This window comes from Leuciscus leuciscus (assembly GCF_965113295.1).
Source record: "Leuciscus leuciscus genome assembly, chromosome: 12".
Lineage (NCBI taxonomy): Eukaryota > Metazoa > Chordata > Actinopteri > Cypriniformes > Leuciscidae > Leuciscus > Leuciscus leuciscus.
In genome coordinates, this window is record NC_138736.1 from 35152669 (window position 1) to 35179542 (window position 26874).

A 26874-nucleotide genomic window follows, 5' to 3' on the forward strand; every position below is an offset into this window, starting at 1 on the left:
CACCTCAAATCTCGCTGACAGGACAGAGTACGTCAACCTGGGATCTGCTTGGTCCCATACAGCTCCTGTCACTTGTGGTGTCCCCCAAGGATCTATCCTAGGGCCCCTGCTCTTCATTTTATATATGTTGCCACTGGGTCGTGTCATCAGCCGTCATGGCATCTCCTTTCACTGCTATGCTGATGACACTCAGTTATACCTGCGAACTGACTTAAACCTATGCTCCACCCCGGTTCTTCCAGCATTATCTGCTCCCTCAATAGCTTCTGCTTCCTCTTCACCATCATCACTAGCCCTCTCTAACTGTCTGGAGGAGGTTAGGGCATGGATGAGTCATAATTTTCTTCAATTGAACAGCTCAAAAACTGAAGCCATCCAAATCGGCACCCCTCATCAGGTCCAGTCATCACCCATAACCACTATCTCTTTCTCTGGCCAAGACATCCCTCTGTCAACTACTGTTACTAACCTCGGTGTGAAGCTGGACCCACAACTGACCTTTGCAAATCACATCAAACATCTTTACAAAACCTGTTTTTTTCAAATCAAAAACATTTCTAAACTCCGCCCCTTCCTCACTTTTTCTGACGCAGAAAAACGCTCAAAACTTCGCACCATGGGAAACCGAGCCTTTTGCACTGCTGCCCCTCGCATCTGGAACTCCCTCCCTGAACATCTGCGAGAACCCCAGTCTGTGGACTCTTTTAAAAAAGAGCTTAAAACTTTCTTGTTCAGGCAGGCGTTTTTAAGCTGTCCTTAGGCTTTACTAATTCTGCCCTGTTATATTTTAGTAGTTTTTCTGCCTATATATTTTTTTTTTTTTTATTATTATTTTTTTTTTTATCTTGTTCTTGATTTTAATTAGTTTAATACGGTCTCTGTAGCACTTTGAGATTCTTTTATGAAAAGTGCTTTATAAATACAATTTATTATTATTATTACTATTATTATTATTGTGTGTATTTAACAGTTTAAGCGCAATACGACGTGAAAGAGAGCTTAGTTTAATACTCAAGCTTCATGCAACAATTTCTAAACCTAACAAAGCACAATCTAATGCAATCCTGATGGACAAAATCAAATCCCACCCTAAAATATTTCTAGCTCAACATTCTGTTTCCCTCGCATAATGAATCCAGTTGGCATTAACGGAACTTTGAGGAAACCAGGAGATTTAACAAGAGGAAAACACATTAATGAACACTATTGGCCAGTTTCGCAAACAAGTCCCAGACTAAAATGCACTGATATATCTTAAAATATGTCAGTGCAATTGTTTTGTCTCAAGATGCACACCAGTAATGTTTTTTTTTTCTTCTTTTTTTTCTAAAAGCTACTTAAATGTCCTAATTAAACAGAGGCTTACTCTTGGCTTAATCTAAGCCTTGTCTGTGAAACTGGGCCTATATTTATTGCCTGAATGTATACAAATCTGCCAAATGTGACTATGAGGCATGAAGATATTCAAATTATAAACATTGATTTTAAACACCATGATTTTCTGCAAAGCTGCTTAAAAAATTGTGTACTGTGAAAAGCGCTATTCAAATCAATTTGAATTGACAATTTCAAATAGCTATTAATCAATGTTTATATATCCTTTACAACGCGAGCTCATCGTCTAGAACTTCAGAAATAATTGCGTTTGTCACGCACACAACTCATTATGTTCTTTTGGTTAGTTCCTCCATCACACTTGCAGATGAATGAATGAATGAGGCATTTTTATAGCGCTTTCATATGTACTACTGTACACCCAAAGCGGCCAAAGATTCGGATGTCAGATTAAAGCTTTACCACAGAAACAGTTCAGATCAGATTGTACAGAATAACTCTGAAAAGAACACGGGGTCACAGATGTCAGAGATAATTACACAGGCCTGCATTACGTTGAATCGTAGTTTTCTGCTGCTACTCTGTTTTAATGCAGATGAGAGTTTCTTTTTTTAAATACCTTCTCAAATCCACTTTAATGTGCAAATATAAGCCATTCATAGGATCAATTAGGCATCCTGAAGAGTGTCAACATCCCCACATCTGAAAGTGCATATTTCCCTACTATATAATATGCAAAAAGCAGGATGATACAAGAGATGAATGTCCAAATACAAAGAATTCATAAGAAGTAGACCCAGATCACCTGATGATGGGCTAAAATGCACAAATAGCTTATTCCATTTGCACTTCATATGTGGTTCGATGTGAAAATAGAGACTCATATCCATCTCTTCAAAGCAATTAATAATTAAGGAAAATTCCCATTTGTACTTGTTTGTTTGTTTTTTTTCAAATGATGAGGCCCTTAGATGAACAAAGTATATTTTTACTTCATCAGGGAATCTTTAAATGCAGCTTGCTTGTTTTCATCTCTGAATGTGCCGTTTAAAATTGCGGCGGGGAGTTTTGTTAATAGCAGCCTTGAGGTGAGAGAAGAATTGTTTGGCTCATAACCAGCAGTTTTACTGCCATTGCATACAAAGAAGCTCCCTTTGGACAGAATATTAAATATTCAGATGTGCTGGCTTGCATCAGAGCAGAGATCTCTGCGGTATAATCAGAGAATCACAATCAAAATCCAGATCACTCAAAATTGTGTTACCGACAGTTTGGATGGGTCATGATGGTAGACAAATGTGTTTACAAACAAATAAATCTCTCTCTCTCTCTCTCTCTCTCTCTCTCTCTCTCTCTCTCTCTCTGGAAAACTGAAGAATCTGCAGGACATGAAGGATTTTTCTGAAGAAAATCGGGCAGTTTAACTACTCAGGACAAACAAGGGACTCAATAACAACCCTCACAAAACAAAAACAAAAAACAGCCGTGGATCGTCCAGGTAACAACACACAGTATTAAGAATCAGGGGTGTGTAAACTTTTGAACCTGCATTTTTATAAATTCAGCAATTTTTTTTGTCTTGTGAACTATATGTAAACATATTTTAGGTAAAATATCTAATTCAGGACAGTACTAAATAATAAAAAAGATCATGCATTTTGTATGATCCCTCTTATTTTGTTAAAATAATTAACATTTAGCAGATTCTGCGAGGTGAATGTAAACTTTTGAGCACGTTTATATACATACACATATAAGGCTAATTAGACTACTTGGTCAAATGACCCATGACTTGAAGATCCCGGTCAAGTGTGAAAATGTTAATTTTCAGCATCATTACTCCAGGCTTCAGTGTCACATGATCTGTCAGAAATCATTCTAATATGCTGATTTGTGGCTGAAGAAACATTTTTGATTATTATCAATATCAACCGTTGTGCTGCTTAATATTAAACACTGTGACCTTTTTCCAAATAATTTGATGAATAGAAAGTTCAAAAGAACAGCATTCACTTGAAATTGAAATCTTTTGTAATTTTTTTTTTTTTTTTTTTTACATTTACGGTCACTTTTGACCAATTTAATGTGTACAATTGCAAAAAAAAAAGTTACTTTTTTTCACAAAATAAATTTACTGACCCCAAACTTTGTAACACTTGAGCGGCACTGTATGTATTTTTTGAACATCATTACCAGACAGACTGAACATAGGTGAGAGTTTTAAGACAGAATCCCGACAGTTTAATGAAGTCAGAATCTTGATCAAAGCCGAGAGTCTCACTCTATGAGTGAAAATTCTCTGCATCTGGGAGTAGTAGTCAATCCAATCGTAAATATCCAGCATGGGCGAAAATAGCTACAGACTTCTCTCCGGCTCATCTATCTGACACACACCTGAAGGATGCTGGTCTCTTCTCTGGGAATAAGAGCAAATATATTCACTGTATGAAAGGCAGCTTGAAGGCAGATGGTTCCTCCACGTGCACAGGGACGACAACAAGTCATACATTTAGAAAATGAGTTTTGGCTCAGTCGATCGGGCTGAGATTGAACAGTGTTTGGGGTTTTCCATCGGGCTGCTGGGGAGTTTGCTCTGATATGGCTGAAGTCTGATTCTCTGCTCTGGAGGGAGTCGACCGGTACGCATCCGTTCTTGATCAAATAACGAATATTTCATCTGTATCAAAACAGCCAACAGCCATGTGAGGTTTTAAGCCCCAAATTAAACAGCCGTCAACATCAGGTTGTTAAGCAAGAGAGTTTAATACAACACACCTCCAGAGAGCATCACTTTCATGATTTCAGGAAATCTCAACTTTATGATATTCATTACTAAAACTGGCAAATAAACACTCTGAAGTGACACCTGGGTCTATTTGAAAAGTCTGTTTTCAGATCTATCATAAGAGCAACATGATCCAGGAATTTGTTCTATTGGTTTTTCAATAGACTATTCTCTGGTTTTAGTTCACCCAAAAACTTAAAGGGCCCTATTTTAACGATCTGAAACGCAAGTATCAAACGTGAAACTCAAGTAACTTTGTGGGCGGATCTCGACGCAAATCTAAAATGGGTTGGTCTGAAGTAGCTTCATTATTCATAGGTGTGGTTTGGGCGTAACGTGAAATAAACCAATCAGAGCATCATCTCACATTCCCTTTAAGAGCAGGTGCGTTTGTTCCATGGCGGTATGCTATTATAACGGCGGATTTGCCAGGAGCGGTTCACAGCCGAGGAGACCGACATTCTCGTCAGGGCCGTAAAACACAGAGAAGTGATATTGTAGTGGGATGGGAGAAACCCACCCAAATTAGCTTCGGTTAAACAGGCGTATAATCATTTTGGTAAATGTGTAAGCTAGATTTATGCCTATTTTTTTCACATCTTCATGGACACCATAATGATTTCCCTCATGTGGAATATTTTTCCTTGTAATTATGTATGGTTTGCAAAAATGGCAACTGCTGCGTCTGTGTGTAGATGAGAGAAGCAAAGTGTATGCGCGTTGTGCACACGCTCCATTATGGCCAAGCATGCGCCTTTAAAATAGCATATGAACGCGCCACTGACTTTAGACTAGGTTTTTCCTGGTCTGTGGTGGAATTGTTTTCTGGAACAGCAAAACAGCACCAGGGAACGTTTGCGCCGGAACACCCCTCCTCTTTTTGCTGAACTGCCCCGGGGAGCACAAGTTCATTCCCTAATTTACCGACGTGCGTCTGTCGAGGGAAAAGTCCGCTGTGTGTCGGGTGCAAAATAGGAATGATACATGCGTCGGTGTACGAAGTCAATTGCGCTGGGTGCAAGATACGGCCCAATAAGTATTACCATTATATTTACCCAACATTTTGAATACAGTTTAAAAGTTTTGGGACAATATATTTTTTTAAAGAAATTAATATTTGTATTCAGCAAATATGCATTCAATTGATCAAAAGAGACAGTAAAGCTTTTTACAGTGTTATAAAAGATTTATATTTAAAATGAATGCTGTTCTATTGAAATTTCTAATGAAAGAATTCTAAAAGAAATGTATCAGTTGATAAAATATTAAGCAGCACAGCTGTTTTCAACATTGATAATAAAAAGAAATGTTTCTTGAGCATCAAATCATCATATTAGAATGATTTCTGAAGGATCATGTGACACTGAAGACTAGAGTAATGATGCTGAAAATTCAGCTTTGATCACAGGAATAAATTACATTTGAAAACATATTCAAATAGAAAACAGTTATTTTAAACCGTAATAATATTTCACAATATTACTGTTTTACTGTATTTTTGATCAAATTAATGCAGCCTTGGTGAGCATAACAGACTTTCAAAAACTTACCAACCCCAAAGTTTTGAACGCTAAGGTATGTAACTGTGAATTCTGCTTTACAGGTAAACATGTCATTACCCTAAAAGAAGTCTCTAATTGTATTCGTTTTATTATAAATGAAAGAAGCCTTCTTACATTAAGTGGTTTCACCTGACATATTATCTGCAGAAATAATGATTTAAAATCGATGGTATTTCAAGGAGACGTTTTCACATGGCGACGTTGACCACTAACCTTACAAAACTCCACACACTCCATAAGATAAAGGAATTGACTTTACGTCAAGAGAGACCTAATCTTCCCTCCCTCCATTGGCAAGACTTTGCTACGTAGACAAGAAAGACATCGCTCTTTTTATGATTCAAGATGCAAACAGGATCAGGCAGAACTTGGCGGCCTCGAAACCCTTTCTCCGCCTGTGCAATTATAGGAAAACCCATCTCCTGTTATATAACCCCCCTTTATTTTACAGCAAACATCAATCTCGGTTATAGAATCTGACATGGAAGGCAAAGCACAACATAGAGCATTAAATATTCTGTTAGTCTGCAGCCACGGCGCTGGACAGATGAGCAGAGGCGGCTGTTATCTCTGGTATCTGATCACAGGAAGAAATGAGAGAGGAGAAGACAAAAAAGGCCGAAAAACTAAATGCCCCTCAGAGCTGACAATTCACTCTCGGTTCTGCCCCGAGAACCAAGCCGCACGACAATTAACCGAAGCGTTTGCGAGCTGTGAGGGCGGCTGTCAAACTTTCTAAAAAGGAAGGCACTCGAGAGACAAAGCTTGAGAAGATTCCAATGGAACTTCCTGTAATTCATTTTGGATCAAGGTGTGAGATTCGTGTTGCCTTCGGCTCCAGAGAGCTACAGGCTGTCTGAAAGATTGAATCACAGGTGTGTAAACAGCGTTTACGGTTTAAATGCTACTAGAATATAATCTAGTACAAGCAATACTGCTGAGATATGGATGAAAGTGTCTGCTAAATGCATAAATGTAAATGAGATATACAGGCAGAGACAGCTGTGTAGAACACTAAATAATCATCTCAATAATCAGAACGGTTCGTGAAGGAGTTTATTTGGTATCCGTCCAATTTGTTTTTTGAAACTTTGGACATTAAAGTTAATGTGTAAATTAAGCCGCGTTTCCACCGCAGGAACTTTCCCCAGGAACTAGGGACTTTGGGGTGGTGCTCACACACCGCAGGAACCAGGGTCTAAATGAAGTTCCGGGTGAATATTTCCCCCTCCGAAAGTCCCTGCTTGCGAGGTAGAACTGTTTCAAAGTTCAGGAACTTTCAGGGGTGGGACTTGGGCGCTGAACATGCTGATTGGTTGAGTTCATGCCGCATTTTGGTTGGTTGACTCCACGCAGCATTTTATTTCAACCACCCTCTGTTGCGGTGCGTGCAGTAACAGTCGTCTGCTATTGAATCGACAATGGAGTTTAAAAAATACGACAGATTGACCGACGACGAGGTTCAGGCTTTATTAAGCTTAAATTCAGAGGATGAAATCCAGCTGGAACTGTAAAGAAACGCACAGTCCTACATCACCGGACTATTTGCCTAATCTTCACGGTACTTTAGACCGCGGTGGAAACGCAGACACAGGTTCCCAAAAAAGTTCCTGGGACAAATTGTTCCGGGTAATTTTGGTGGAAATGCGGCTTTAGTCAGAATGCATGAAATAGAATTATACATCCACTTTAAAAACCTTTCAGAATGAATTATTATTATGAGCAGTTCCTTTTATGGAATCAAACATATTAACAAATTAATTATTCTGATAAGCCAGGTCTTAATGAATAAAAAAAAATAAAAAAAAAATAAAAGAGATGTTTTTCAAAAGTTGTTTTTCCAGATTCCAGATTTCAGAATGAATGATTCTTATAAGTTCATTTTAATCAATTAAAAACAACTGATTCTTATGATCCGTCGGTGCTTTTTACTGAATCAAAATCATTCCAGATTCCCAAACGATTATTCTTATAAGATGGTTATTTTAGGTGCATCAAAAACAACATGATACTAATGATTCTTATGCATCGGTTTGATTTTTGTTATTTAAAAGCCTTTCAGAACGAATTATTCTTATGAGTCGGTTCTTTTTTACGGAATCAAAAAAATTATTCTGATGAGCCGGATGCTATTGGATCAAATGTTCAAGATGGCATTATACCCCATTTATATATTTTTTTTTTTATATATATAAAAAAAACTGAACATTGTTTTCAAAATATCTTCTTTGTTCCGTAGAAGGTCAATTATTGGATTACACTTAAGTGTAATCCAATGATCCACCCTTAAAACCACCCTTTCTAACTCACATAATTTCTATTCAAGTGGCACATGAGAAAACTCCTCAAAATAAGGCAAAAGCTTCAAAAAAACATTTGCTACTTGATAAAAGTATGTGTGTCTCATCAGTCCAAGTCAAACACAATTATGCACATATACCTTATTGAGTTAGTTAATGCACGACTCAAGCAACTCCTGCCTCAGTCACTCAGTGTGTGTGTGTTTGTTTGTTTGTGGAGGTTGCTTGCTTTGATAAAGGTCTTCTCTCCAGAGACATCTGGTGTGTGTGAGTGTGTGAGTCAGACTGCTTTCTGGCAAGACCGAGAGAGCAACAGAAAAGCAAAGAAAACACCATCTATAGTTGAACAAACACACACTAACTAGCTTACATATCAACACCACACGAGTTAGAAACAGACCCATGATCCAAAATCAATGCAAACACGCTCTTTTCGGTTCGCAAATCAAACCGAGGAGTGTTTACCCGGTTGCTCATTACATTCAGCCCGGAAAATTTTAGAGCCGTGCGGGACGGCAGGCGCGTCATCGCCACATAAAATATTCAAACCAATGGAGCCTTGACGGCAAAACAACAAACAAGTGACATTTTTCATCGGCCCAAAGATTTTTCTGTCAGAGAAAGTGTGTGACTCAGAGACGTTAGCCTTGGGTGCTCGCCTTACCCCCAGACAGGCGTGACACATCCCCTCCTTCCTATAGCATTCTGGGAAGTTATTAAGCGGGCTCGTACCAATCAAACAAGAAGGAAGATCGTATAATGGAGCTTGTTTACAATCCCCGTTTGACACCGCAAAGTGTGTAGGTGCCGGTAAACAAAAAGCAAATGAATAATTGAGACTGTTAAACGTGGAGAACAGCGGGGTATGTTTCGATAAACTCAAGAATTTCAGACACGACCGCCTGTGCAGGAGGAATATGAGAGCAGGGACGTCCTGTCACGTCTGTGAGGTGAAGGGATTTGGAGATTACTAGATGGCCGTGCTAATGGAGAGCGAATAAATGGCTATTGGACACAGATGTCAGATGTGGCATCAGTCTCTCGGACCTGGAAAGGCTCTAAATAGACTTTTTGGAGAGTAAAGTCCCGTCTGTGTCATTTCCTACAGAAAAACAATTCAAATGTGTATCTTTAACAACACATTTTTATTCGAATACAGTAATAAATCTAGGTTTTAAGAACCTTAACAGGATATTTCACCAAAAAATAACCCTCATGCTGATCCAAACCCGTAAGAGCATTGAAAACTTGCAGATGTTGTTTCAGGGAGTTAATTCAGTAAAGGATTCGTCAAAACTGATTAAAATAAATATCTTGTCAGTATTTCTGAACAAATGATTAAAGAATCAGCTGATAAAAGTCATTTGCAAAGCATCGCCATTGAAAACACTGTAGTGTCTTACAATCAGGGATTGACATTAACACCCACCAACCCACTAAATGTGTGTGTATTTCAGCACTGGCCTGTAACGCAGTCACTCCTACTAGCCAACTTGGTGGGTTGAAATTTATATACAATATATACATTTTTGTCACAAGTGTTGTCAAAAATATAGATTTTGTTGGTGTTACAGGGCGTACATAAACCCACCTCTCAGCACTAAATTGAGTTATTTTTCGATACTTATTGTTTAAGCAGTCAAACACACACAAAATAATGTCAAAATGCCAGTTGAGAAAGAAAACGCATGTGTAACAGTATAATTGATCAGTGTGTCAGGTCTTAAAGTGACAGCAGCCTAATATAGCTGCTGCCAAATTATGAGAAAACATAAAAAATATCTATATGCCAGTTTTTCCCTATGTTATTGACGTCAAAATTGTAGCCAGTGAAAATGCTGAGTGGCTAGTAACTTTGGAAAAACACTAGCCACAGCAAAAAAGTTAATGTCATGCCCTGCTTGCAATACATGCCGCCATGATTATAGGGTCCTTAGAGTGGTTACTAGGGCGTTGCTATGCTTTTTCTAAGGTGTTTTGGGAGGTTGCTTAGTGACCCAATTAAAAAGAACCAACAAACAAGTCTCTAAAATAAAGAAAAAAGCCAAGTGACCCTCTTTTTTTCACCTGTTTTATTCTCTGCAAAGCAAAAATAAATCATAAGTTCAAATCACTATTATTATCACTAATAATAAGCATAAGAAATAGAGCTGCTTGGCTAAGCAAACACCATAAAATGGCAAAAGGCCAACATTTTTAAAAGAAAATAAGGCATGATCTGACTGGTTTAATTGAAGCCAAAGCCAAACAAGTCCAAGTGGCATTTCAGTGAAGCCGCACTCGAAACCGACCCTTCTGAAGTATGTGGCACTAATTTAACCCTGATTGGAAATGATTCAATTATGTAAACGACCAGAGTGAATCGGTTTTGATTGTAAATCTCCTCATCCTTCATTCTCTTGCTCCCTGCATCCCTCTTGGGTAAACTATCTCTTGAAGTCTAGGTGCTTGTGTAATCAACCGGAAATTGAGGCAACTCTAAACCTCGCCTCAACAGCAGAAAGACGAAGTCTTCAGGAACAGTGCCCACTTGTGTCGATTCTCCCCGCCCACCTGTGACTAATCACGACCCGTGACAGTAGCGGTTGACTAACCATTCCAACGTAATTGAGAGTGAAATCGGGACCATTGGGAGTATCCAAGTGGTCATGGGATTGCACAGGGGAAAAAAATAAAAAAGAGAGAAAGCAGGAACTCACAGCAGACGTTGGTGGGTTTTGGCAGAATGAAATAAGACAGGCTGGAAACAGCCATCTGACTCTTATACAACATGATTTGTTTGAAAAGTCGGGGCAACCTCACACTGAACAGCCATCTGTCTTCATAAGATTCTTGCCAGTTCCTCAGGGCCCCAAAGATCCAAAAATACACCCAAAAAATCCACAACCAAACAATAGAACTCAAGAAAGTTACACCCAGAGTGAGAGATTAGATACAGTCCAGGAATTCAAAATGAGTCTGGAGGAGCTTGAACTACAAATAGACATTTTACTGATGTAAGACTGAGAGTACGATTATTATAGTGATATGTCTTTTACATCAAAGCTGATTGAAAATCTTTTTCAAAAAAAGTATCAAAAAGAAATATATCATTTCTGGATATGTACCATGACAATGCCAAAACCCTAAACTGAAATACGAATATAATACAAGATTGCAATGACATAAAAAAAAAATTATTATATAATATAACAATATATTATATTGCATTATAAAACAATATAATATAATATAATATATAATATAATAATTTATTTCGTTTTTAAAGCCTGTACATTATATTATACAGTATATATTACATTATATTATATTATATTATATTATATTATATTATATTATATTATATTATATTATATTATATATTTACAATGTTTTTTTCTTGGTACTTTATAAAACACCATGGTATATGAACTTAATAATCAAACAGTACTGTGGTATGGACTGTATCAAATGTTCCATAGTTTGAGCATGTGATACCATCACTGTACCAACTAGTCACAATGGTTTGAGTTTAAACAAGTCAGTAAGTGGACTACACTGCCATAGTATTTTTAATGTGGCAAAGTGTTCTGCTATTTGCCTTAACAAGTCTATAAATAACACACCCTGTGCCGTGTGATGATGCTTAAGAGTTCCAGAAAACACTTCAACTCCTTCCAACCGCCTCCGACTGCCAACAGGGAAAGAGACAACTTAATGACAGCTCCCGTCATAAACGTGGATCAAACAGACCACGTGGAATCACAATGGTGTGTGTTTAGTTTAGAATCTTTTAAACAGTCATTAAGATCGCTGCGAAAGCCCATCAGAGCAATTCTACCCCGCATTAACAGCGTGTGAGGGTAAAACTCAAAGATCATGCTTATGTACCGTAATTAAAGCCTCAGAGAAAACAACAACACACACAAAGAAAGTTTAAGAGATTTCTGAGAGGAGAAACTCACCGATCTTCTTGGAGCGCTCGTCTCTGCTGTGCGTTGTGATTGGTGAGTAGATGAAAGGACTGGCGGTGGACATCCCCTGTCCCAGAAGACATTTCACCTTATGAGGACGGAGACTCACCGGCAGGTTTAGCAGAGACACAGATCTGAAACATCAGTCACAAAAACAGAGAGTTAGGCCCGTGTCACGTGTTGATCAAGCAGAATGGTCCTTCTTCCAGAAGCATATGTGCAAGTAGACTTTCTATAATCTAGAAGACTAGTCTCAGAAACTTTTTTTTTTAAGTAGTCAAAATGCAGTGTAAACCTGATTAAAAACTAATTTTATCTATATGCATTATGGTTGAAGAGTTTGTCTGGATGAGGAGAGGTGTGCTGGTACTCTACTATGTGATCAGACTTGAAATTGTCATCTGGCCGACAATAAAATGGGCTAAAATGCCATATATAGAGATCAGAATAGAAGACTAGAGCTATTTTGCCTAAAGCCAGTAAGAAAACACCCACAACACCCTAGCAACAACTTAGCTATATATAAGAGGCAAAAAAACCTGAGATATTAAAAACCAAGACTGTGCATTAAGCAAAAAAAAAATATATATATATATATATATATATATATATATATATATATATATTTCTAAAATAAGTCCTGTTCTTTCTGAGTTTCTAAATCAAGCTCTCAACCATTAACGAGTTTTCAACACTCTTCAGTTCTGTTTCTATCCATCGTATTCCCTGATATTCATAGAAAATGACACATGGAGTCAAAAAAAGTCAAAGCACTCTGAGCTTTATCTATTCAAAACAATAACAAAAGGTGTCGCTTGATGAATGAGTGTGGAATCATGGGAGTTGTAGTCTTCACCTCCACAGCCGACGGAAAGCAATCGGACGGGACTCGGGCAGAAATCATGTTCATGGATGAGCTAATGTATTAAAGTTTTATTAACGTTACTGTGGGATGAAGCTGGGCGGGGCCCAGACACTGGGATATTGTACGTTTCTGTTTTTATTATGCTTATGCCGCAGTTGTTTTTTTTGGAAGATGCTGCTGTTTGGAAACACAGTTGTGTAAGACGGTTCTGGAAGGTAATTATGCCGAAACCACTTTGATAACAGACTTTGCTCAGGCATTTCAGAAAACAACGTTTCAGATGCTGCGCAAAAAGATCAGTCCGCTGGTTAGTCCAGCTATGCAAAAGTCACTTGATTTTTTTTTAATTTTTTTTATGCACATCAAGAAATGTATTGGATAAATGTGTTTCCATTGTAGTTTATGCACGTTTTCTTATCAAAAAAAAAAAAAAAAAAAATCCGACTCAAACATTTTTTGCATTTATGCGCATCTTGGCATTTCAATCCAGCAGTTTTTTAAATACGATATCCAAAAATGTGCATAAAAAAATGTGGATGGTGTTGGAAAGTTTTCTTTCTTCGACGCAAGACCAGGAGACAGTTGGGATCGCGTTCAACAGAAGTTATTCTTTATTGAGAACTCCGCTGTACGTGGCTGCAGTACTTCCAACATTATCTAAAGTATGTAACGGTACATGGTGTCTTATAGGCAATTCAGTGGGCTGTCCTTAAAGGTGCTGAACCTACACACAGCCTTTAGGGATGACCACTGAATCTAATCATCTAAAGACAATAGAGGCAATTACCCCCAACTAAGATAATGGTACCCCCCAAATGGTATAAACAACAAATGGTCATGAGAACTAAGACTATGAAACATTCACACATAGTTCATCTCTTAGTAGGAAGATTAAAGACTAACAAAACCCCTTCAAAGGAAACTGTTAAATATAATCAGTAAATGTATGCCCTCATGTTCACCTTGAATGCCCAATACAGTATAGTTCATCTTAGTTTTTTTATGTGATGTTATGTAAGGAAATAGGATCAGCAGATCTTAAACATATTCTTAAATTTGTAACCCTTCAATGGAAACTTTACACTGGTTAACAGGACTTTACACTGGTTAAAATTGCTGATTCTCTGGATTTAAACATTGTTGCAAACATTTGGGCTCATTTAGGTAGATTTTATTTGGATATTTTAATCAAAATTGTACATAGTGTGCCTTTAAACGTCTCATAACACTGTTGCCAGAGCAACAACATCTCTGAACAGCAATCAGAGCAGTTTAATACTGACATTTACTCTTTCCGATAAGACAACGATCTCGGCCAGATTTCATTATGGAACTTTTTTTAAGATATGCCTAAATTACGTCCTCTGAGTAAATCCTGGCAGAAGACAGTGAGCAAGATATTTTATGTTAACAACATGCGGAGAGGGAGATAAATATCAGGAGAAACACGCCTCGTCCGAAGTTTTACAATTTAATATCCCTTTAAGAATAAATTAAGGAATTTTAACAACTCAAAAAATCTTGAGAGAGAAGCGCTCAGAGAAATGGAGACTTCAATCAAGCCAACATGTTGAGCTTTACCCACTGGTGGGATTATGAAATACATCCGTAAAACACATTTATAGGCCTTTCTTTCCTACGCGTGCTGAACATCAGCAACTTTCTTGGGACAGATGAAAGGATATGTGAAGTTTTGTGCTTCCTTTAAAATTTTTATATGGGGAGAATAAAACAAATGAACTTCAAAAATGTTTTGAACAAAAGTTCGAGTTCAGAGGAGTCATTTTTCAGACACTGAGCTGTGGAAAAACACCATCAAAAGGCTGTGAGTGAGCGGACACTGAGATAAATGTGCTCAAATAAACAATAAAACATTTAGTAAAGGACAAATTTCATGGGGAGGAAAAAACGCTAGGCTAATTTGAATTTTAAAAAAAGTTAGATGTACAATAACATTGACAATGTGAAACCATTAACTGGATCTAAGCTGCATAAAATGACCACCATGAGTTCATTAACATATGACCTTCAACATATGCATATCATCAACTTCATGAACAGAATCTTAAAGGGGTGGTATAATGCCCTTTTCACAAGATGTAAAATAAGTCTCTGATGTCCCCAGAGTGTGTATGTGAAGTTTTAGCTCAAAATACCCCACAGATATTTTTATATAGCTTGTAAAATTGTCACTTTTTGAGGGTGAGCAAAAACGCACCTTTTTGTGCCTGTCCCTTTAAATAAAAATGAGCTGCAGCTCGTGGCACAGGGGGCGGAGCTTCAAGAGCTTGTGTCCTTTTACCTCACACAGACATGCACTGGAAATTTCAAAAACGTTTAGCCTTTTGTGTTCAAACCGAAGTCAGAAAGATGGAGCGACTCAAGAAGAAGTGACAACATGTAGACATCATTTCTGAATGGTTAGTTGGTGAATTTATGTGGCTTATGTGTAGTTATCTTCTAGTCATTGATTAGCATATTCTGTCTTGATAATCTATAAATCGTGTTCCGGCCCCGGGTTTATGTAAATTTTAGGGTTAGTGATGTCACTGTAATCCTTACCAGCCGTTTGTTGAAGTCCTTAAAAAGCAATTTCTTTAAAAGAACATATCTCCCTTTGCTTTGAACTTTGAGTGTTGTAACTTTGCAGATGTTGTTTATGCTCAAACAGCAACATTACACACTAACTAAATTTAGAAAAGTGAAATCATATTCAACCGCCTCTTTAAAGGGACAGAAACACAATCAGCCTGTTTAATAAAGATCAGAGTTTGACCAGGAAATGATAGTACAAATATATATGATTGTTTTTAGTGCAAGGATGTCAGGGGAAAAAAACAAAAGCTACAAAAGTGTATAATGTGAGCCCTTTGAAACGATCCTGGACATGTAGGCTTTCTCACCTGACGATGGGCAGTTTGGTGAACGGAACAGGAGGAAGTTTGAGTCCGTCAGGAAGGTTGATCACTTCCATTCCACCCGGACACTTGGACGTGTAGTTCTCCAAACTCTGGGTCACTTCTTTCTTCTCTGTGGAGAGAAGAAGGGAATGAGTATTTGTGTATACTGTTTGCAGCAAAATACATACTGCAAAAATAATAATAATAAAATAAAATAAATGTAAAAGGTAAAATATCTAAAAATAAATAAAAAGTAAAATATCTAAAAAGTAAAATATCTAAAAACAACAAAAAAAAAAAGTAAAAGATGTAAATAAAATGTAAAAGATGTAAAAAAAAAAAGTAAAATATATAATATAAATATTTATGAAACCTCTGAATATGATGCATTATAAGGTATTCTTAACACATTATAATGCAAGTAATATACCCTACAATCAGTACTTGGACATATCATTCCTCCTGAAACCTCACTGTTTTTTTTTAGCTAACACCACACCTCATAAATCAGCAGATCATCAATGTATCTTAAGTGAGGCGAGAGCCCCAAGGGTGAAATTACCCACAATCCTCACTCACAGGCCTCTAGCCCCAGAGCAGAATATAAATTTAACAAGGCAAATAATCGGAGCATCCGTACATCATGAGGGGAGACGTGCATGGCTACCGATCGGGTCTATTTTAAGCTCTGTTTCCACAGGTGAGCGTTGTATTGACTTACTGCTCTGTCTATAAAAATGTTTACGGCCTCACTCTGCCATCAATTCACACCTCACAGTCTTTCCGATAAAACCAATGATCCCGGTGCAGTCTGAATCAGATCCAAATGATCCGAAAGAATCCCAGCTGCACTGGGAAACAGGCATGCTACACATTAGAGACTATAATGGACGACCATATTGGTATCAGCCATGATGATATATATATATATATATATATATATATATATATATATATATATATATATATATATATATATATATATATATATATATATATATTTACAATAATGATAATAATAATAATAATAATAGACAAAAAATATATAAATCATTTAAAATTATTTATATTAGATTATTATTGTAATTTTATTATTATATAACAATGATAATAACAATAACAAAATTATTATTATTATTATTATTAATAACATTTTGTATTATTATTACAAATACTACTAATACTATTGCTTATATCATTTTATTTTATTATAACATTTTATTTTATAACAATAGTAAAGATGACAAAATGTTATAAATAATTTAAAATATAATTTCAATATTATTATTATTGTCATTATTATTATTATAAATATTTTATAGATAAAATAAAGCCTTAAAAATAATAATAATAATAATAATAAAATGTTATAAATAAATCTAAAATAGTATTACTATTATATTATTAAAAATATTTCATATTTAAAATAAAGCTTTATAATTAAGTTAAATTAAGTTAAACATTTTCAACAAACAAAAAAGAATCCTTTACAGCCTGAACAGGCGGGAATTGAAGGCATCATAAAATAGTTCCTGGCAGACTGCCGGCCCCTGTGGAGGATGGGAAGGTGCGACTAACTTATAGCTGCAGTAATGATTTAACATGACCTAAAGAAAGATCAGCCCCACTGATATTTCTCATTCCCCACACAGGGATGCAGCTGTTCTGCAGAGAAGTGTCTTCTGAGAGGATGAGAGGATGAGGAGGGGTGTGATAGACATCCTTCACAACTCATTCTCATGTTGAGGGAATAATAGATCAGAAAGCCTCATATGACTCTGAAACCAGGGTACAGAAAAAATGGATTTCAAATCAAATACATCCTCTGTGATTTTAGCACATCGAAATGAGGTTAAAGGTGGTTAATTCATCTGAAGAATGGGTGTGATGCAGCTAATGATATGAAATGCCAATAAATGCCGTAAAAATCTGGAAAGAGTATAACAAAGTGGTTTGAAACATGAAGTCAAAATGCAGGGTTTTCTTTGTCTTTAAATTGCCCACTAACAGAGACATTTTGCTCTTACATACTGCCAAACCACACAGTTCAGATCTAAAAACACAATTTAATAGATGTTCTTTCTCTGTGTATTGTTGGTTTGACAGCGCTGAAAGACACCCGTGTGCATCTCTGGGTCTCTGTTGGACAGGATCTCTGCCCACAATTGGGTTATATAACACTAATCTCAAATAACAACAGGAAAAACCAAAGTGAGGATTTTGGAGAATTTTCAAACTGACTGGATCTATTTACAAAAAGCTAGAAGTCAAATAATAAAATGAAATAAAATAAACTCCAGCTTCCATTTGATCCATTGAGCCAATCTTCAAATATATTATATACATATATATCATATATTATATGAACAAGTGGTATGTATTTTCTCTATTTTGCACAAGTGAAATGATCTTAAGACCTAAATAACAATAAAAATGTGCCTTTTCAGATGAAATATTGTCACAAAGGTCAGTTTTCCTTTTGTTTCTTGTTTCTTTTCTTTTGTAAAAATTTTTCTGTTTTTAAATTGGCCAATGCAGAAATTGAAGGTTTCTTTATTTATTTTTTTCTCTGTTGAAAAGATGATCTTGAAAAGATAAATGAGAAGAAGGGGAATTAGATTAAAAAGCCATCAGTCAGTGTCAAAGTGAATTATATTCTTACTAATGGACACTAAAAGGTCTGCAAGATTGAGAGTAAGTGGGTCGTGAATATATTTTTCTTAGTATATGATGAGGAGAGTCTGGCTATAGATAATCTCAGACTCAAACCACAGAAGTTTGCTCTGTAGTTTTTTGCCTTTTTTGTGCAAAAAAAAAAAAAGAATAACAGAACGCAGAACGCATGAATCACATTTCTATCCACAAAATGCATGAAGGCAGAGTTTTTCCATTTTAAACTGTGCTTTCAGTTAATGTAATTTTCATAGTACTGCCTTTAATCGGTTCTCAGCATTAATCGAAAACATTACAACAAAAGGAATCCAACATATGAGGAATTCACAGTTTTTGATGTGGCCTTTGCATGTGACCCCAATTAATAGGGTGGGGAAAAATGTTAATCGCTCAATGAGATTTTCTTATACGACGTCACTGATAATCAAATGTTTTCTTTTATGTGAAGTGATTAATTAAGCAGGAAATCCCACGCATAGATGTTCACCAGCTCTTATTGAACAGAGGAAACCAAATCTCACAGACGATATTTGTGTGACTAATACACTTAAAACACACAATCAAAATTAAAGGTGCTCTAAGCGATGTCATGCGTTTTTTAGGCGAATTTTTTTTTTGTTACATCCAGCAAACATCTCCTCACTATCAGCTAGCTGCCTGTCCCCTGAACACACTGTAAAAAAAAAACGCGATCTCTGTAGACAGCCCAGGCTCCACAAATGGCAAGAAAAACAAACTGGCCCAGCCTGGACCACGAAACATAACAAACAGTGTTCCAGCCAATAACCGACAAGAATGATTTGGGGGTGGGGGTTGGGGGGTTAGTGCGCGTGCACATGAAGGGGGGTGTGGGGAGTGAAGGAGAGAAGCATGAATAGGGAAGTTAGCTAGAGGAGAGGTGTCCTAACAACGAAAAACGTTAAAATTGTATATTCTTGAGAATTTTGATATGGCCGACGCACGACCAAAGAGACGACGTTCCGATTAACAAATAACAAAGAAGAGGGAAAAGGAGAAGGAACGCGCAAAGTCCCGAATTTACATCGGAAAAGCGTTCAAAAGGTCGTGAGAACTCCGCCGGCAGAAGGGCTTCCAATCCGACATTCAGGTGGCTCTGTTTTTGCTGGACAGGGTAAATCCAGTTTGGTTTTTCTAAATGGTTCATGACTGTTCCAGGAAGCACGGAAGGGAGGGGGAGGGGACGGGATGAGGAGGAGGGAGGGTCGAGCTAGCCTCCGTTTTGTTTGACAATACTTTGAACGTCAACAAGAAGTGACTTCAACCAACATCGCTTAGAGCACCTTTAATGCTCAAAATTCATGCAAATTCAGTGGAACATCTGGACAAAAAGCTGTTAAAACCAGTCTAAACTAAACACAAAAGAGTTCAGTGCATTACGACTACTAAAACCTTAATATTTACAGTCTATGGCTCCATCACGTCAGTGTCCGTCACCAATCAACTGTGTGAAATGTAAGATGAGCTAAGAATGTCAACTGTGTTAAATGCATTAAGAATTTTAACACGTTATTTTTCCTCATAACTAAGTAATTAAATAAAGCGTTAAATCGACAGCCCTAAAATATATATAAAAACAAATATTGTACAACATTTTGACTCAAAATTCATCATATCACCTCAGAACTCCTTGATTTACGTTATCGTCTCTAAACTCTAAAACTCTTGAAACATGACCGAGGGGTAGAAAGCCTGCAGCTGTCGGAAGAGATGAGCCCGGGTGCTCGGGTTGATGCGAGGACTGCTGACCAGATATAAGCAGAGATGACTGTCACATAAATTATGAATAATGTATAAGCAGGGCGCTGAAGTCCACTGCAATGAAATTACTGACTGCAGATGCAGAACAAACGCACAACATGCTGACAAATGTGTCAAACTTCTCAATCGGAGAGAGAAATGCAGGCCGAAAAAAGGTGTGTTGTAAATTGTGAGCCACTAGAACGACTGACTCAGAAAATTGCTGTTTACAGCAGTGCGGTGAGGAGGAAGGGATTGGACGTTACAGTCCGTGGCAAAGGTGCGCAGAACGCCGTCCGCATCTTTCGCTGCGAGAGGAAGGGGTTGTTGTTATGGAAACCATCATGCTTCGAGAGCGAAGGACGGGGTCAGCGAGGGAAAAGTGACTCGCTAAACAATTCATGAGATGTTCAGATGAGGGGTTTATGTCCCGTTTCTCTCGTCTGTAACTGATTACAGTCAAAAACGACATCAGAACATGGTTAGAATGAAGGTAATTGCATGCCGTCTGATCAGGGTGTAATTACAGACTTCGCGCAAGTCACTAACTTGATACATTGCGAAAATTCGAGTCAAGTATGAAATGAGAGGGTTCGGCCCCTGAGGGAGAGACTTTATATGACAGGATAGAGAAATAAGAAACATACAAATCACAGGCATTTACACCATTATATGTCACTCTTAAGATATAATGAAAAACAAACTCTAATCACCAAGAATGAGTGGTTATTCTTGCCAAGACAGCCATAACAGCCAGTGTCGTTATCGTTCCCTAAAGCTAATAAAAAAAAATTATCAGTAATTGAAATAAAAATAAAATAAAATATAAATATTAGATGAAAACAAACTTTAACGAAAAATAGAAATGCTGCTTTGGTTACTAACTGAAATAAAAAGAGTTGAAGTAAAAAAAAAAAAAAAAAGGGGGTATTTCCATGCAGTTGCTTAGGAGTTCTGGTTGCTTTCGTGCATTTGAGTGTATTGCTATGCTGTAGCTAGTGTGTTTTGGGTGATTGTTTAACATTGTATAAATGTTTTTTTAGTACGCAGTTATTAGCAATCCTAATAGTTATGCTTGGCTTAGCAAAGAGCACTAAATATTCTGAATGTGTTCACCAGGTTCATCCCTAAAATCCATTTAAAATTGCTTGTCCTTGTTTCTGTCACAAACGTCTCTTTCTCTCAGTCTCCCCAGATCCGCACTTAATATGTCAGGGACCAAGGGTGCTTTTAGCAAGAGCCTAAAAGTGAGAAAGAGGTTGTTTAGAGAGGTACACACAGTGAGAGGTAAGTGTGTGTGTGTGTGTGCGTGTGTGCGTTTGTGTGTGTGTGTGTGTGTGTGTGTTGGCTGTGAGAGAGACCCAGTGAGTGTGTTGCTTGTGTTTGTGTGTTAGTAGGGGTTGTAAAGGTTGTGTGTGTGTTTGTTTAAAGCGGTATGAGAGTGAGATTAGCTCGGGGCCACAGAGACCTGAGGGGCCAAGTTTTGTATTCAGTTCAAAGAGTCTAAAACCACTTCCATTCACACAAACACAAACTTTCAATCCATGTACCTGACTGCATATATGGGTGAATGTCACAGAACATGTATAAAAAATTAAAATAAATATAAAAACATTTTTGGATAACATTTCACCACAAAATTAAATCACATCTTTTATTTATTAATGTATATATTTTCATTTTTATAAGAAAATATAGTCTGTTTAAGGATTTATTTATTTATATATATATATATATATATATATATATATTTTTTTTTTTTTTTTTTTTTTTTTTTTTGCAACATACCCAGGTCACAATTCAAAAGTCTGAAATAAAAAAAAATAGTTTTTATATATTGGTATTATATTATATATTGCATAAAAGAAAACAATTGCTACTCCTAGGATTGTTGATTTAATTACATTGTGACAATTTCAATAATAGAGACATGTAAGCATATTTTCCTCCTAATTTCTCATTAACATAATACCAATATCTCAAAAAAAAAAAACGTATTAAAAGACAATCACTACTGAAGGAAGGAAGGAAGGAAGGAAGGAAGGAAGGAAGGAAGGAAGGAAGGAAGGAAGGAAGGAAGGAAGGAAGGAAGGAAGGAAGGAAGGAAGGAAGGAAGGAAGGACGGACGGACGGACGGATGGATGGACGGACGGACGTGCGTCTTGCATGTGTAAATAAAAGTGTCTCTATAAAGTCTTCTTTTTTATGCAAAGCACCTTGCATAAAATCATGATGTTAATGTTTATAATATCTTAATATTTTCAGGCCTTATAGTTAGATTTAGCACATTAGAGCAGGACAATAATACATTTATAGTGTTGCTATAACGCAGTTTCCTGCAGGTAAAGCCTTGTCAGGTCATTTGGACATATCCATTCACAAAATGTGCTACTAACTTCTAAATAAAACTAAATTAACACCGCAGACATCAGAGCGGAGCTGAAAATGAATATCTGTGTTGCAATTTACACCTTTCATCCGGTGAGAATTTCTCAAGTGCCTTCGCCAGCTCTCTAAATGAAAGCTCTTTATTTGGCATTCTTGATTTGTCTTCACAAACGTCGTCAAAAATAGCCGCCGAACACATACCTCAAATAGCTTATTTCACACTGCTCCGTTCAGACAACACAACCCCTGCTGACATGTGAGCTCTGGCAAATGAAACGCGACAAAATACTAATTAACCAACAACATCACTTTCTTTTCCTCACTGTCTGTCTCAGCCGGTTTCAGTCTCATCATTTCTCTCAGTAGATTTCCTCTAAGATCCTCTCAATAAAAACAAATACGGAAATCAAATATTCAAGGCAATATTGTAGGACAGGACTAGAATTTGATGTAACATTTCTTATTATAATCAACATTGTGCTGTTTAATATTTTTGTGGAAACCATGATAATTTTTTTTTTAAAGATCCTTTGATGAATAGAAAGTTCAAAAGAACAGAATTTATTTTAAATTAAATTAATTAATTATAAATTATTTTACATTTTATTTTAATATTTTGTAACCGTATAAACGTCTTTAATGGTGGTGGTGGTGGAGAGATCCCCGATATGATTGTAAAGCGCTTTGGGTGTACAGTAGTACACATAAGCCCTATATAAATGTACACATAAGCCCTATATAAATGTACACATAAGCCCTATATAAATGTACACATAAGCCCTATATAAATGTACACATAAGCCCTATATAAATGTGCACATAAGCCCTATATAAATGTGCACATAAGCCCTATATAAATGTGCACATAAGCCCTATATAAATGTGCACATAAGCCCTATATAAATGTGCACATAAGCCCTATATAAATGTGCACATAAGCCCTATATAAATGTGCACATAAGCCCTATATAAATGTGCACATAAGCCCTATATAAATGTACACATAAGCCCTATATAAATGTGCACATAAGCCCTATATAAATGTGCACATAAGCCCTATATAAATGTACACATAAGCCCTATATAAATGTACACATAAGCCCTATATAAATGTACACATAAGCCCTATATAAATGTGCACATAAGCCCTATATAAATGTGCACATAAGCCCTATATAAATGTGCACATAAGCCCTATATAAATGTGCACATAAGCCCTATATAAATGTGCACATAAGCCCTATATAAATGTACACATAAGCCCTATATAAATGTACACATAAGCCCTATATAAATGTACACATAAGCCCTATATAAATGTACACATAAGCCCTATATAAATGTGCACATAAGCCCTATATAAATGTACACATAAGCCCTATATAAATGTACACATAAGCCCTATATAAATGTGCACATAAGCCCTATATAAATGTGCACATAAGCCCTATATAAATGTACACATAAGCCCTATATAAATGTACACATAAGCCCTATATAAATGTACACATAAGCCCTATATAAATGTGCACATAAGCCCTATATAAATGTGCACATAAGCCCTATATAAATGTGCACATAAGCCCTATATAAATGTGCACATAAGCCCTATATAAATGTGCACATAAGCCCTATATAAATGTGCACATAAGCCCTATATAAATGTACACATAAGCCCTATATAAATGTACACATAAGCCCTATATAAATGTGCACATAAGCCCTATATAAATGTGCACATAAGCCCTATATAAATGTGCACATAAGCTCTATATAAATGTACACATAAGCCCTATATAAATGTACACATAAGCCCTATATAAATGTACACATAAGCCCTATATAAATGTGCACATAAGCTCTATATAAATGTACACATAAGCCCTATATAAATGTACACATAAGCCCTATATAAATGTACACATAAGCCCTATATAAATGTACACATAAGCCCTATATAAATGTCTCATTCATTCATTCATTCATTCATTCATTTAATGTCATTTCTGATCAATTTAATGCATCAAGTAAAAAAATTTGTTTAAGAAAATCATAATGACCAATGTATACTGACCCTATACATAGTATAGTGTATGTTAAAAAAAAAAACATTTAAATCTATACACATCACTGAAGTAATATCAGCTTATTTTAATGATCAAAAATGTAATGCGTATGTGTTAAAACTACTAAAAGGAAAATAAACAAATATTACTTGAATTTATGCAAAGTTTATCAAGGTCTACAAACCAACGATTAGTTCCCTATAATATGCAACAGCTAATATAATATTTAAGTTGGTCTCCTGTCTTATTCATGGAAAGTGTCTGTAAAAGTACAGGAACGGGAAGTATCCTGTAAATTAAAAAATAAAAGAATAAAATAATCCTGGTATTTCATTCATGTTTAGAAAAGAAAAATTACACACACTTACATTTTTCTCTCTTCATTTCTATATTTCATTAACTCTTCCATCTAGTTTTTGGAAGCATGTATTCTGCCTCATATGTAAATGTTTCTCCACCTCTTTCTCTCTCTATCTGCATTAATCACTTCATAACACGAGCATCCACCTGTTATCTGTAGGCAGAGCAATTGTTCACAACAAAGCTCTGCCTTGAATAAAACATCCCCATCTTTTCTTCTAATATCATTCTGTCAGGAACTGAAAAACACGGTACCCCTCATATGCTAACTTAAAAGAAACTTGGAATCTCCTGCTCTGTTATCCCGTCAAGAGTCCAGATTGGCACTGATCAATGTGTTTAAATCAGACGCCTCCATGCTGTGAAGTGTCTTTGTGCTGAGGGTGTTCCTAACAACTGCAGCTAATCATTAGCCATTATACAGTAGTGTATAACAGGGCGGGCGGCAATCTGACTGTACTCCCTGTTCTTTTCTTTTTCCGACAGATGATTTCAGTGCTAAAATCAAGAAAAGCATCAGTAGGCCGACTGCAACTGTAAGTCTCTTCACCTCTCAGATGGGACACTTTAATTCAGTTGGACTGAGAAGCTCTTCCTAACCAAAAAGCTGCACAATCAATCGTTAAATGATCGTGATCTCGATTCAAACACCCACGCGATCTTAATCCTAAATGACAGCGATTCTGCTATATGTCTATTAAACTTTTGACAAGTTTGATCCCAGCGAAGATTCAGATCTGCCAGAGCTGTACTGTATTGGTATAAAGCAGCTTCACAAACAGTGAACCACACAGTATCATTATTTCTGTGTTACAATCATTCAGATGAACACAGAAGTACTGGGATAAAAGTGTATAGCTTGGATAAGCCACTAATGTCTACGGTAGCGATCAAAATAGATTAAATCAAGCAAGACTGTATTAATTACACCGTTACACCAGTAGGTGGCGACAAGTGGCTGTTAAAAATGTATTTGTCATTGAATCATTCATACAAAAATGCGTATTCATCTGGTAATGAAACAAGTGAAATAGTTATGATTGAGTCATTGAATTATTCATTCAACCTATTCATTATTTTTAAATAGACTGCAGCAATTAACATTTATTCAGAACCTCTTGTAAATTATATGTATTTTTGTTTCGTTGTCTATTCAGAATCTTGATCTCCAACAACACTTCACAGACAATGAGAGGAAGGAGAATTTCAGAACAACATGACAGTCATTTATGACACTAATTTCAACAACAACAGCTTGTTTCGAGCTCCATACATCAGTACGGTATTCATACGTCATTGCACATGCACAGAACTTTCCAGTTTCGGTGTTCAATCCGATCAGGTGTTTACATGACCTATATGGATAAACCTTCCCTTACGGTCCAAATCAAATTTCAATCGGATTAAGCCTACTCATTCCAACTGACGTGGTTACATGAGACTTTTTTATTCCAACTGTGCGACTAGTCCGATTACACTCCAATTATTAGGGTCCAGGTGAACTCATCTAGTGATTGACAATCTATGTAACGAGCATCATTCAACTAATACTGAAAAAATGAAATGTGAGAAAATGTTTGAGTGATGACTGAAAACAGTTTTTTTTATTTTAGTTTTTTTTATAGCTGGTTGACTGAGACAAACACTATACAAACGAACTGGTTTGCTAAAAATAAATCAAATGTCTAAACTCGGTACAAGTGTGCATTCCCATAGGGACTAAATTTGAGCTGTAAAAAAAGGACTAAATTTGAGCTGTAAGCCAAAGCGAGAGATATTCTCAGAACCCCAGTGATAAATCGATGTGAAATCATGCATTTTCAATTAGAAAGTTGACATACTATAATGTCAAAGTACAACATATAAGATATCTACTATAAGACTTCAACTTGAAGCGTTCAAGCTTCTGTTAAAGGCGGCCCAAAATTC

At 36.5% G+C, this 26874-nt stretch overlaps 1 protein-coding gene across 1 annotated transcript in view; it reads right to left on the bottom strand.

Annotated features, from left to right (window-relative positions):
• trappc9 (trafficking protein particle complex subunit 9) overlaps window positions 1-26874 on the bottom strand; it is a 225794-nt gene that overhangs the window by 174830 nt on the left and 24090 nt on the right. The window contains exons 10-11 of the mRNA XM_082186163.1: window positions 15704-15830; window positions 11927-12069 (exon numbers count right to left, since the gene is read on the bottom strand). Coding sequence (XP_082042289.1) covers window positions 11927-12069; window positions 15704-15830 — 270 coding nt within the window. The remainder of the gene's footprint in view (window positions 1-11926; window positions 12070-15703; window positions 15831-26874) is intronic.